We start from the raw sequence: 14,684 nt of genomic DNA, 5'->3' as shown, positions 1-14,684 counted from the left end.
CGAACGGACGCAACGAAGGAAGTAAAAGACCAAGTACAGCCATTGCCTTTATTTACATGCCAACTCAATGTCAGATAATGGACATATGCTAGAGGGTGTTCCTTTCTTTCCTGTCGTATTTATGGATGAACTTAAGGATTTATGATATGTATACAATTTTTTTTTTCGAGTTTTCTAATCCTTTGACTAGATCAATGGCTTGAAAACTTAAATAAGATAAAATTCTTAACTATAAATTTGAAAACTCATTTGATGTGTTTTCAAGGTGCAAAATGCTATTATCCTCCTTGTAAAATTCTCAGACAATTTTTCATAATTATTTAGAATTTCAAATTTTTTTCATATTTCTTATGCAAATCGATGACATGAAAATTATTAATAGGTCTTTCAAATCTTATTAACACTTTGTGATTCCTATTTAAAAAATCACATCATTCAAGTGTTCAAAAGTTAAGAGATTAACTATAGTTGTTCTATAAACAAGATGATTCACATGAAAATGGCAATATTGAAATGAAAATATATTCTTTATCCACAAATGAGTTTTTTAATAATATTTTTTGAAATAGGTTGGTAATGTTACAAAAAATAAAAATAAGGGAGGTAAGCAATCCTTTTAAAATTTTAGGGTACTATTTATCACAAATCTTTTAAGGAGGTTTCTAAAATTATCCCATTTTTAAAAGACAAAAGTTTTTCCTTTTTTTTTTTTTCTTTTTTCTGTGCAATGGAGGGCCAAAGGCCCATTGCGTTGGCGAAGAGGCCCATAGCACATTAACCAGATAAGGATTTGTCACGCCATAGACCTCTTAACCCCGAAGCTTGAAAGACAAAAGTAGTCGCAAAAGGTATTTTCCTCAATCCAATTTGGAATTGGACATCTAACAACTTCTGGGTTGCATTGATCGAGCTCTCTCTAAATGTTTTTCTCGAATTTGCCCCTTAGATTTTCAAAGTTTGCTCCCCTGAGCCTAGCAGAAAACTTTTTTATTTGCAAATCTAAGATGATCCCAATTAAATTAACTATGCCAAAAAAAATATATGCAAACATCCTTGGAAGTGGAGATGTGGAGAAACAATTGCAAAATAACAGTTCTTGTCAAAAAGTATTTTATCTGTGCTCAAAATTTAAGTCATCTTGTCTAAACTATTTAAAAAAAATTTTTTTTACTATGTAGCTGCTGCTACAGGAGGTTTTGTATATATGATGCACTAGAACAGAAAATTCTACTGTTTGATTTTTTATTTTACAATTTTCTATACAATAATTTCATTACTATTGTCAAAATTTTAAACATACACCGGTGTGGTATTGGCCCTTAGTTTTCCAATATTTGCTTTTTTTTTTTGTGAATATCATATACTAAAATCAAGGCCTCGTTTTTTTAAAGTTGTTTTTGAAATATATTGTTATAACAGTGTATATAAAAAAACTTTTACTGTAAATATTTTTTGTGCTTTTTTTGGAGAAATTTTGGAATATATTGAAAGATATATATTGAAAGATATTTTGGAATATCTTTTAAAATTTGAAAAAAATAGAGTTTTTTTTAAATTAACACTATCATTTACAACTACTATTATCCCTACCCACCATAGCCATCACCCTCTACATCCTCCTCTCTCATCCTTGCCATCCCCAGTCACTCCACTCCCTTCCCCAATCTGGCCTCTCCCCTCCTCTCTTCCCAATTGCGATTGAGTTGAAACTAGATCGGAGGAGGAAAGGGAGAGGCACGGGGTACCGAGGTAGAGAGAGAGAGAAGGGGAATAGAGAAGGAGGAAGGAAAAGGAGAAAGCAGAGAGAGGAGGAGAAGGGGAAAAGAAACGAGGAAGGAGAGGGTGGTGGCAGTGATAGGTGAGATTGGTGATGATACATGGAAAATATTATAAAATTTTTTATTTTTAATTTTTTGGCAAATTCGTGAGTTGTTTTTAATATATTGTATGGATGAGATATTTTGAAATTATTTTGATTCGTGCATTACTGTAGTATTGTATTTGAAAAACAGGTGAATCCAAATAGAGCCAAAAAAATTCAGTTAATATGGTTTCGACACATTTCATTTTCCAAACTATGCCTACCATGCTGAATTAGCACAGTAGGAAATAAGTAATTTTTTTAATAAAATGTGCTCAACTGATGTGGTTTCCAAGTGTTTTTTTAAAAAAAAGGCAAATTACACTTTATCCCCTGTAGTTTAGTATTTTTTTTACATATTTTTCATATAATTTTAAAAGTTATACATAATTTCTTCATGATTTGGATTAAAATGTCAAAGTCACGAAAATGGTCATTCATAACGGAGTCACCTAAAATGTCAAAAATATCCTTATGTAAAATTAAAGATTATTTATTAACCAAACAGGATTATGTGTATATTTTGGAAACTATAAGAGGGTTATATGGTAAAGTATTAAATTATAAGGGAGTTATATGGTAAAACATAAAACCATACAAGATTAGTGTGTCATGTATTTATAAGAGTAATTTTGATATTTTTAAAAGTTCCGTTACGAATGATCATTTCCGTCACTTTAACACTTTAATCTAAATCATGAGGAAGTTATGTATAACTTTCAAAACCATATGAGAGTTATGTTAAAAAAATACTAAACCATAGGGGATAAAGTGTAATTTGCCTAAAAAAAAGGCTACACCTAGGTTGTTGTGCCAGGTTTCGAATCTTCCGTCCCCAAATTAGTCTCTATCATCTCTATCCATTCTTTGTACAGCTACCACGTGTCTCTAACTTTTTGATAACCCAAACTCATACAAACCAATAATAATCGGTTGACAAATTTACTCAAAACCAAAACTTGCAGTTTTCTTCTTCAGGTAAACTAGAGTTGAAGAAATTCTGATTAGAGAACCACCACTTGATTTATCAAAAGAAAAAATTAGTTTTGAGTAATTGGAATCACTTGATTTATCCAAAGGCAAAAAAGTTTTGAATTATCTATTTTAATTGGTTTTGAGTAAATTTGTCAACCGATTATTATCGGTTTGTTTGAGTTTGAATTATCAAAAAGTTACAGACACGTGATAACTGTACAAAGAAGGGACAGAAGGGATAGAGACTAATTGAATTATCAAAAAGTTACAGACACGTGATAACTGTACAAAGAGAGGACAGAAGGGATAGAGACTAATTTGAGAACAGAAGATTCGAAACCGTTGTGCCAACACATTTTTTTAAAAAAATTTATTTATTTTTTGTCCACGACAAGTATAATTTGGAAAATGAACTATGTTAGAGCCATATCAACTGGATTTTGCATATTATTTGTAGCCTTTTTAAAAAAAAAAAAAAAAAAACAGGCTAGCGTGCTAAATCACATTAAAAAAAAATATATTTTTATTTTCTATTATACTGAATCAACATGACAGGCATAATTTGGAAAATGAACTATGTTAGAGTCATATTAACTGGATTTTTTTTTGTTTTTGGGCAATATTCTCAGAAATTAGCCCAAGATGGGGGAGCTAACGACGTTGTTAGTTTGAGCTTTTGGCTTAAGCTTATTTTTTTGCCTTTTTATAGTTTTCGTTTACAAACCACACAGAGAAACCCGTATTGAGATTCATATAAATTATCCAACACTTGAGCAGGACCTGTGAAAGGGTGTACCATTATAACTTGTAGTATATCATTATTTTTTAGTTTGTTGGTGTTTTTATAAGTTGTATGAATTAGATGTTTTTAGTAGTATTTTTGAAATGTATTAACCTAACATTTATTTTAAAAACTTGTCTTTGAAAAACACTCCAATCCAAGCACAATCTTTATCCTGTATCATTTATTTCCTTTATGTTATTTTGGGGGGCGGGGCGGGGAATGCATTCTCAAATAGATCTAAAGCTGAAAGCTCTTGTCAAAAATTTCCCGCCAAAGCATCCCTCAGCCGGCCATAACCGACTACTACATCACAAACACAGCTAATTACTCCAGTCACAAAATTTTCTCCTTCCTATCTCGCTTAACCTGTCATTTCTATAATTCTTTTGGTAAGGTTCAATTTTCATTATTTCAGCTTGAATTATCTCTTTTATTTTTTTTCGTTCAAAATTTTTCGAGCGAAAATGTACCGATTTACTAATTTTGATAATTTCACAAGTGTATTGGACTTTGAAATAGATCTATATGGTTTAGAGATCAATTTCACGCATATGATACAGAATCTGAATAATTTGTCGTGCCATTTAGTAAGAAGATCTCAGTCTACTTATGAACTGTGTAAATAGAAGTACATTCTTGTGGAGGACCTGTTGATGAAATGCTTATGTGGTGCAGTTGAATCAGTGGGTCGTCTAATTTTCCGTCCTGAATCCTGAGGAATGTATGGGAAAAAGGGAAGATAATTAGTTAAAGAACTTGCGAGCAGTGAACCTGGACAACTCTCAGCTTTTAATGTATGCATCACTATTTCTTCAATCTGTGGCATGTTGGACGAAAGGGAGGGTGGTTTAATTGATATGTCACTGCATAGAAATGCATTGGTTTTGGTGGTTTGTGTCATGGTCATTGTAGCTATATGTAGTTTTTTCAAGATAGGCTAACTGAAACAACAAGAATTGGACAATTGTTTGCGTCCCAAACGATGTTTAGTCGTGTCTTTGGAGGTGGAAATTGTCACCACTGTTCTGTTATACTGCCATTTACTTTAGCTTGAAAAGCATATCAGATCCCTGAAATAGTAGAATAAGGATAATTAACTTTCAAATACTGGTGGTATATTTGATAGCTCAAAATACAAATTGACAGACAAATTTTTGTGGGACCATAATTTCAGTATGAACTTATGCACAAATGGAGTTCTTTTTTCTAGTTTAAGTGGAAGAAATAGTTTTGGAATTCTGATGTGAAGCCTGCATGATCCTCCACTTATATTGCTTTAGCCTCTCATTTATTGTGTCACGGGATATGCAACTCATAGATTTGTTAGTTGTTGCTGTTGTTCTTGTTCTAATCTTGTTTGGCTTTCGTTCCCTCAAATAAGTTTGCATGTCTTTGCTTATTGATATCAGTGTTGATCTACTGGGCATTCAATTTGAAACTTTAAACTTCTTTCTTGTCTTCCCAATTTAAGTATTCATCCAAGGTCATGGCTGATTGAGTTTTGTCCACTTTTTGTTGCTGATATTTTCTCCACACAGAATGACCTATTTGCCCAAGTAATCAATGAATGTAGAGGCCACCTCCACCTCCATCACCTTCATCAGCAGATTTGAACTCCACTAATGTTCATTAAAAAAAAGAAAAATAAAAAGAAAAATAAAAAAGGAGGTAATAGTGGTCTTCACCTAGCAATTCCTTGTTTCTTGTGAGCTCTCTTTTTGTTTGTTTCACCTATGGATGAGATGTAAGTGCATATAGATCAATTGATATATAGCATCTGTGGTCTTCTTGTGCCTTAGGGGTACATGCGGTCAACCAGTTAAAACATTAATCATATTGATATGATGCAGGAAAATTGAAGAGCTAAAGAAGATTGAAGAGGTAAAGAAACTTGATAACCAGGTATTAGAAGAATCAGAAAAGGCCTTGCTAAAAGCTCACAACTTGGGGGCACTTATCCACCATCTTTCTCTACTCTGCAACAAGCGTTGTTTGATGGCTTACGTGTACGTAGATTACATCTGCTTCACCATGTTTATTTCAGTAAGCTTTTTCGAGTCCTCTTTGTGTGATTAAATATCTTGCTTAATAACATCTGCAGCCGTGACTGCATAGGTATAATAGAGCAGAAACTATGCGAAGTTTGGGATGGGCTGTTGAGAGAGTTCTGCCTGAAGAAATAGAAGAGAAGCTCAGTGCCTCTGAGAAAGAATATTTCAAGAAACGTGCTACAAGCTTACAATCTTGTATGTCAGAACTTGATCTTGATTTAGCTGTGGTAAAAACCTATCTACTCTATAGCCTTAATTTTGAAGAAATTTCACTGTTTGAATAAGGAACTATGGGGCTCATTGGAGTGAGGAATATAGCAAGATCTTAAGCAATTTCTAAATGACAGTATTGCTGACAAACTAACTAATTCTATGTGATGATCTTGATCATGATTTAGCTGTGATAAAAAACCTCTCTCCTCTATAGCCTTAATTTTCGAGAAATTTCACTGTTTAAGGAATTGTAAGGCTCACTGGAGTGAGGAATATAGCAAGATCTTAAGCAATTGCTAAACGACTGTATTACTGCACAAACTAACTAATTCTATATGATGTGTGAGTCTTCTCCAAGTGACATGCTAATTGTACGAGGAAATTGGCCAGCTTTATGCAACTGAATCCTGCACTAGTGGCATTTTCTTTTGCTTATCCAGTGACCAACAACTATGACTAAATTAAACTTTTTAATTAAAGTCGTGAAAGATGAAATTTTCACATTAAAGATGAATGCATTCACAAACTGAAGTTGAACATTTATTGCTTTTTGGTGTAGCAGTTCAACCAGCTGCCATTTTGCATTCTAGGAAATTGATTTCTCTTCTGTTCCTTTACCTGAAGAGATGGGTATAGGTTATAGCTCCCCAAGTCCCTTTACGCAAATCTTCTTTGGTAGGAAGTTTGCATCTTGCTTTATCATGTTTTCTCTTCATTTTGGGCTGGCTGTGGAGGCAGATAAGAAACAACTGTCTTGCATTGAATGATGTTTCAGTACAATTTGATGCATGTCATAACTCTGCAGATCTTTTGATTAATTTGTGAGTGGTTCGCAATGTGAACTTGTTCTTTCAAAAAGGCTGCATATTGTCTCAAATGTCTTTCTGCCAATGCCAGGATATGGTCTCGCCAAAAGATCCCTACATCAAAGTGAGGGCACTAGAGGATATTGGAAATGTTACTGCTCAGTGATCAGTCAGCAACTTAGCTCTCCATGCAATTCTTTTTCTCAGAAGAACTGATGCTGAGCAATACATCTCCTAGGCAATTTTCCCTCATATGTTGTGCTTCTCTTGTATAATAATTTGCCGAAGATCTCAGTATCACGTGTCCTGGTTGACAGGGCTTGATGGATGGAAGAGCTGACTACTTGAACCAAGTGATTATGGTTCTTTCCGGACACAAGAATGGCGTTCAACTTATGTTGTACCTGTTTGCACAAAATTGTCTTCTAGGAGAATTATCTGAAGACTACATAGATCAGTTACTGCCTGCAGAGAACAAGAGGATTCCAAGGGGATTCGAAGATGTTCTGGTTTCATTTACAGTGAAACTTCCTTTTATTTGACTTGCTGATCTGACATAGTAAGGTCATTGGGGTGCTTTGATAGTTTTGACCTTTATTATCTAACAATTCGTAATCGTAGTTGTGATCACAGCGCTGAAGCAACACATGCAGATTGCAGAATACATCTTTCTCACATTGTAATCCAATTTTTAATTTTTTTTATACCACTTGACAAATCACATTGCATCAGTAAATTGTAAAATTTAAACCTTATTAAATGTGGATGTTGAACACATTTGATTAATCAAAGCTTCTATACTTGTTCAATAAATTGTTCCGCACTCTTAATTTGTAGTAATGTATAGAAAATTTTACTGACACACAGTTAAGTTGATCAGTATTTTGGATTTATAGCTACTGAAGCAAGTTGCTATTATCATTTGTAGTAATGTATAGAAAATTTTACTGACACACAGTTAACGATATTTTATCATTTGTTTGCATTTTTTCTTCTTTCTTTTTGGGTGTGTATATATATGTATATATTGAAAAGTTTTTGGGTGTATATTGGAGGACTAATGACTCATTACAAGTTTACTAATCTTTTATCATTTGTTTGTATTTATTATCATAGAGCACTTCGTGCGTAGCAATGATGTCTATCTAGATGACACGAAATGTTGCTTGGACGGGTCCTATTTACGCCCTTCCTCCTATTCTGATCTTGCATTGAAAACATTACGAACATTCGGATTACCCTTTTTTGGCACAGGAAATGCCATGCTTTGTCTTCCTTGGGTGTCACCTTGTTAACTACCGTCGTTAAATAGAGAAGTCTAAGCCATGTACTAAGGAATAAGGACACAATATGTTTGAAGGGTCAATCATATTTGTACTGTACAAGGCTATGTCAATATGTTTTGGTAGGGGCAATCAAGGTTTCTCACCTTCCCACACGTGAAACTGAGTAAAAAATATATCAGGATGATCCTAACAATCCCTTGAATTTACTCACCAATTCAATCTTGCTATATAATTAAAGTCCCATTTAATTTCTATCTAGTTAATTCCTTTAATGACTCTATTCCTTAGATCTCTCTACTTTTTTTTTTTAAAAAAAAAAATATTTTCAATTAAATGCTCCTTGTTTCATTTTTTCCCCCTCCAAATGCCCTCCTTGTTTCCTTATTTTTTTCCCCTACAACCTTTAGATTCTTTTTTTTAACTTTTTTTACAAACTCTTAAAATAACAAACCAATTAAATTCAATATTTTTTAAGACTTTAATTTTAGACTAATAATATACTAGCTCTTACACTTTTTATTTATGTTGATTTAAACCTAAGCTTTTTTTAATTTTTTTTATCCTTTTATATTTTGGATAATTACTTACCCAGATTTTCTTTTTGTTCCAACATCCGAGGAAGTAGTTGTTCAAAATTTTAAAAGTAAAAAAATTGGGTATAAATCAACATTAATCGAGAGTGTGATTGGTAGTCTATTATTAGTCTAAAATTAAAGTCTTTTATGGTGATGTTGAATTTTAGCCGGTTGTTTTATGAGTTTGTTAAACAAAAAAGTAGAATCTAAAGATTTTGGGAAAAACAAGGAAACAAGGAGAGGAAAATAAAACAATGTTAGAAAGAGGTGAGGAAGTGAGGCATTGAAGGAATTAATGAGATGGAAATTAAATGGAGCTTCGCTTATTCTGCATGACTGAATTAATAGATGTACTCAAAGGGTTGTTAAAACCATCCTCATATACCAATTACTCAACCATCGAAATACCTAATATGATATTGAAAAAAATATTCTCGCCGAGACCATGAAAGCTATTCTATATCGGTCTATTTTTAACATAACGTTGACACATTAAATGACCTTTTCCTTTTCCTTTTCTTAATTGCGGCATGTGGACAATTCCTACCTTAAATTTTTTAAGTGTGCTATTTGTGTCCTAAATTGGGTAAAAACTCGTTAAGTATGGTGGTAGATTTAGATGATAATGGTAGTGGAATATATTCAGGTGCGCTTCTTGTGAAGAAGTGAATAACGTTAGGTTAATTTTAATTCCCTAAACTAGTATGTACATTCAAGAAGCGAAAACCATTAGGCCAATAGCCATATATTAAGCATCTCTAGATTTTTATTGGGTTAATTTAACTTTGCACCTTCGAATTTGTACTACTTTTTCATTTTGCGTCCTAAACTTCAATTTTGAACACTTTGCACCCTAAACTCTCTGTTGGGCTTGGGTTTTATCCCAAATCCAATAAAATAACAGTTTGCGGGATAAAACCCAAACCCAACACTCTCAATTTTGGAAACATTCTAAACTCTCCAGTTTGTCTTACTAAGTCTAATCAATGACAACTTTGGGAAAATTAATGGCATAGAGAACCTAGCAAATCAATGATAATGTGACAAAATGGTCAAAAGATGCTAAGATGTCGTAGTAAAAACAAAACAATATATTATCATTGATTTGAGTTGCCTTTTGTCTCGTTAATTTGGCTAATAATATTAGTGATCCAAACCATACAAATTAATGACAATGTACTAAAAAATGTTAAAAAAAAAAGTCAAGGGATTGCAATTAAAATAAAATGGTACATTATCATTAATTGTCACTGTACTTTATCTCGTCAATTTTGCGAAAATTATCATTAATTGGACTTAAATGGAACAAAATTGAGATTTAAGGTGCAAAATATCCAAAATTGAGATCTTAGGATATAATGTGTTTAAAATTGAAGTTTAGAGTGTAAAGTGAGAAAGTAGACAAAGTGGAATTAGCCCTTGTTTCTTAGCTAGCTTATAAATTACTGCAATGTAAACATGATTAATTATCCTTTCCATAATTTCAATACAAATCATATGTGTGGAAATATGATTAACAGGAAGATGAAAACTATACGACCAAAGTGTAAACTAAAAAGATAAGAAATTACTTGTACTCCTTATCCTCTAATTCTTCTTTGCTCCCTCTATTTGCAAAATTCCACGACCCTAATTTGTTGTAAAAAAAAACTCACAATTTTCTTCTTTTGTGTTGTTCAAAATAACTTTCATATGTAATTGTGCTTCAAATTGTACTGTATTCTTTCGAAGGAAAGTTAACAACTTGTTGCTTAATTAAACCAGATTTATAGACATATTTTAGGGTAATCCTCTGCACAAATAAAACCCTTCCACCTCAAAAAAAAAAATCCAAGAGCGTACTTAGCAGTTTGGATGGTCTAAAATAGTGCAAACAATTATGCATATGATCCCAAAGTACAGTACATTGAAGAATTGCAGCAAACGTGGATGCAATCTGCTACTTGATTAAGGCAATTGAAGGAATAAGTAACAGTCTCAAATTGATTAAAAGACATTTTATCTATTTATTGCCTTTTGTGATTCGATCTTTGAAGTTAGGGGGAGTAAATTAAGTGTTACCATAAAAGCAATTGGTAATTTCTATGGTTGAATTTTTGAAATTCATGAATGCAATCCTGTTAAGCATAATTCTAATGTATGAGATTTGTTCAGACTGTAGAATTGACTGATAATGGAGGAACAAATTTGGAATGTTTAAGTTATTTCAATTTGAAATACTATCCTATTTTCTCTTTCCATGTAACATTTTTTAGTTGAATCCGCTCAATAATTTTGTTAGTACTTTAATTTGTCCATCAGTCGAAATACTATCCTATTGTCAATCAATTCTCTATTCCAATTTGTTCCTCAATTGTGCTTTATTATAAGAATGCTTTTGATGAATTTTGGATTCTCATTTTTAATCTATTGATCGGTTGCACCTTGGTTAAGTATTCAAGGAGTTAAATCTAGGAAGTCGTTGTTTGTTGTTGAGATTGATAAATGACATTAGTCATTGATGAACGGCCATGACATTAGTTCGGAATTGACTGATCTGAAGAAATAAATTTAGAATTCAGTTTGGATGGTTATTAATTAGAATTGTGAAGTACTTGCTTCGGTTAAGTATGTTTTTGATGAATTTCGGATTCTCATTTCTAATTTATTGATCGGGTGCGCCTTGGTTAAGTATTCTAGGAGTTAAATCTAGAAGTCATTTGTTTGTTGTCAAGATTGATGAAGGACATTAGTCATTGATGAATGGCCATGACATTAGTTCGGAATTGACTGGTCTGGAGAAATAAATTTGGAATTCAGTTTGGATGTTTGTTAAATAGAATTGTGAGCACTTGCTTTTTGACTTTTGCTTGATTTTGCTTCGGTTAAGTGTTGCAGGAGTTAAATGTTGTTTGTTGTTGAAATTTGATGAATCACATTAGTCATTCATGAATGGCCATGCCATGACATTAGTTCCGAATATCAATTAGAATTTTGAAGTACTTGGTTTTTAATGATTTTTGCTATTCGCAGAACTTTTTAGGATGGATTGGAATAACTTCAAGTTAAAAATTTCCAAATATCTACTTCTTCGAAACCAACTTCAAGTAGGTTTAATGAATGGAGGTTGGGACGAAAACCTTAGTGTTGCGGTAAAACCTCTTGTAGAATAGTTAGCTACAGCAGAGATAGAGTGTAAGAAGTTGCTGGTTGAGGGGGCTAGCAATTTGGTGATGCTAATGGACAACACAAACGTGCTTTGTGTTTACTATTTCTGCATCTAGTCAAAGCGTGCTATAACTTGTCCTATTTCAGCAGCAGAAGTTATACCATTGTTCCGAGTAACTTTTGGATCTCATGTTGCCGAGGAGGGATCTATCTGCAAAATCATTGCAGATTCAAATAACTCATTTAGTGTTCAAGCTATTGACTTGGAAAACATTGATGGTGGTGATGCTACTGATGGTGATCAGCCAACCCTTCCACCTGATAATGATAGCAAAGCATCTACTGAAGATGCAGAAAACATTAATCTTGTTGATGGAATTGATTAGCTAAAGCTTGTCAAGAGGCTTTATGGGATACTTCAGGATTGTGATTGGTTCATTGCTACTCGAAAATATATCCGAGACCAACTTTTTTCTGAGTTTGGAGTAAATCTGGATAATGAGAAAGTTTTTTTGAATGAGCACATTGCTTCCATTAAGGCACAACGCGATGATGCCTGTGAGAATGCCAATGATGGCTTTAAGGATGAAGGCATTGAAAATGTAGATGGTTTCAATGGTTATGAGGAGGAAGTTGGGGAGGATGATCAAAGTAAGATTTTTAAAAATTTAGTTAATCATGAGAAGGAAGATGATGCTGGTTTTGAGCAAGAAGATGATGCCGAAGATTTTGAAGGAGATGATGACCAGACTAAGACTTCTAATGGTTCAGAACAAAAGGAACATGATACTGGTTCTGAGAGGCAAGATGATGCTAATTCAGATGTTGGTTCTGAGGAGGAGGGGCAAGATGTTGCTGGTTCGGAGTAGGAAGAGCAAGATAATGCTTGTTCGGACGGAAAAGATTATGGAGAGGATTCCGGGGAGGATGAGACCAATGAGGATGCCCATGGCATGGTGATCAATGAAGGGGAGGAGAAGGAAGTTGAGGACAAAGATAATCATCAAGTTGAGTATAACGATGAGGATCAGGCTGCCTTCTCAGATGATCCTAGTTAATTCGTTGATTGAGGTATTTGAAACTAGTTAGTGAGGCATCAATTGTTGAAATTTTAAGTGTTGTTTTCAAATGTGATTTAGGAATTTGTTGTGTTGATTGAACATTAACTCACATAGAACTGTACTATGTGCTGTAACTCCAGAGTTTGAAGTAAATCTGGATAGTGAGAATTTTTTTTTTAATGACCACATTGCTTCCATTAAGACACAACGTGATGATAATTTTGAGAATGCCAATGATTGCTTTAAGGATGATGACATTAAAAATGCAGATGGTTTCGATGATTATAAGGAGAAAGTTAGGGAGGATGATCAAAGTAAAGTTTTTAAAAATTTAGTTGATCATGAGGAGGAAGATGATGCTGGTTTTGAGTAAGAAGATAATGCCGAAGATTTTGAAGGAGACGATGACCAGACTAAGGCTTCTAATGGTTCAGAACAAAAGGAACATGATGTTGGTTCTGAGGGGCAAGCTGATGCTAGTTTAAAGGATGAGGGGCAAGATGTTGGTTCGGAGAAAGAGGAGCAAGATGCTGCTGGTTCAGAAAAGGAGGAAGATGATGCTGGTTCGGACGGGGAAGATGGTGGAGAGGATTCCGGTGAAGATGGAGCTAATGAGAATGACCATGGTATGGTAATCAAAGAAGGGGAAGAGAAGGAAGCTGAAGACAATGATGATCATCAAGTTGAGGATAATGATGAGGATAAAACTGCTTCCTCAGATGATTCTGGTGACGTCATTGACTGAGGTGTTTGAAATTAGTTAGTGAAGCACCAATTGTTAAAATTTTAAGTGTTGTGATCAAAGAAGGGGAGGAGAAGGAAACTGAAGACAATGATGATCATCAAGTTGAGGATAATGATGAGGATCAGGCTGCCTCCTTAGATGATCCTAGTGAAGTCATTGACTGAGGTGTTTGGAACTAATTAGTGAGGCATCAATTGATGAAATTTTAAGTGTTGTTTTCAAGTGTGATTCAGAAATTTGTTGTGTTGATTGAATATTAACTCACATAAAACTGTACTATGTGCTGTAACTCCAGAATTTTGAGTAAATTTGGATAGTGAGAAAATTTTTTCTGAATGACCACATAGTTTCCATTAAAACACAACGCGATGATGACTATGAGAATGCCAATGATGGCTTTAAGGATGATGACGTTGAAAATGCAGATGATTTCGATGATTATGAGGAGGAAGTTGGGGAGAATGATCAAAGTAAGGTTTTTAAAAATTTAGTTGATCATAAAGAAGAAGATGATGCTAGTTTTGAACAAGAAAATAATAACCAAAATTTTGAAGAATACGGTGACAAGACTAAGGTTTCTAATGGTTCGGAACAAAAGGAAGGGTTGCTAGTTTTGAGGGGCAAGATGATGGTGGTTTAGAGGATGAGGGGCAACATGTTGTTGGTTCGAAGAAGGAGGAGCAAGATGTTGCTGGTTCAGAAAAGGAGTAAGATGATGCTGGTTCGGACGGGGATGATGATGGAGAGGATTCCGGTGAAGATGGGACTAATGAGGATGACCATGGTATGGTGATCAAAGAAGGGGAAGAGAAAGAAGCTAAAGACAATGATGATCATCAAACTCAGGATAATGATGAGGATAAAACTGCCTCCTCAGATGATTCTGGTGAAGTCATTGACTGAGGTGTTTGGAACTAGTTGGTGAAGCACCAATTGTGAAAATTTTAAGTGTTGTTTTCAAGTGTGATTCAAGAATTTGTTGTGTTGATTGAACATTAATTCACAAAAAATTGTACTATGTGCTGTAACTCCAGAGTTTGGAGTAAATCTAGATAGTGAAAAATATTTTTTAAATGACCACATAGTTTCCATTAAGACAAAATGCGATGATAACTGTGAGAATGCCAATGATGGCTTTGAGGATGATGACATTGAAAATGCAAATGATTTTGATGATTAT

At 33.8% G+C, this 14,684-nt stretch overlaps 1 protein-coding gene and 1 pseudogene across 1 annotated transcript; both read left to right on the top strand.

Annotated features, from left to right (window-relative positions):
- The first annotated feature begins 5,353 nt into the window (after positions 1–5,353).
- LOC113767917 lies at positions 5,354–6,928 on the top strand (annotated as a pseudogene).
- Positions 6,929–12,651: 5,723 nt separating this feature from the next.
- LOC113767916 (spore wall protein 2-like) lies at positions 12,652–14,215 on the top strand. The gene is made up of 6 exons (XM_027312119.1): positions 12,652–12,751; positions 12,900–13,073; positions 13,158–13,487; positions 13,568–13,651; positions 13,852–13,974; positions 14,103–14,215. The coding sequence occupies exons 1-6, from the start codon at positions 12,652–12,654 to the stop codon at positions 14,213–14,215; spliced, it is 924 nt and encodes a 307-aa protein (XP_027167920.1).
- The last annotated feature ends 469 nt before the right edge of the window (positions 14,216–14,684 follow it).

Source organism: Coffea eugenioides, chromosome 4 (genome assembly GCF_003713205.1).
Source record: "Coffea eugenioides isolate CCC68of chromosome 4, Ceug_1.0, whole genome shotgun sequence".
NCBI classification, from domain to species: domain Eukaryota; kingdom Viridiplantae; phylum Streptophyta; class Magnoliopsida; order Gentianales; family Rubiaceae; genus Coffea; species Coffea eugenioides.
This window is presented reverse-complemented; position numbering and strand designations above follow the sequence as displayed.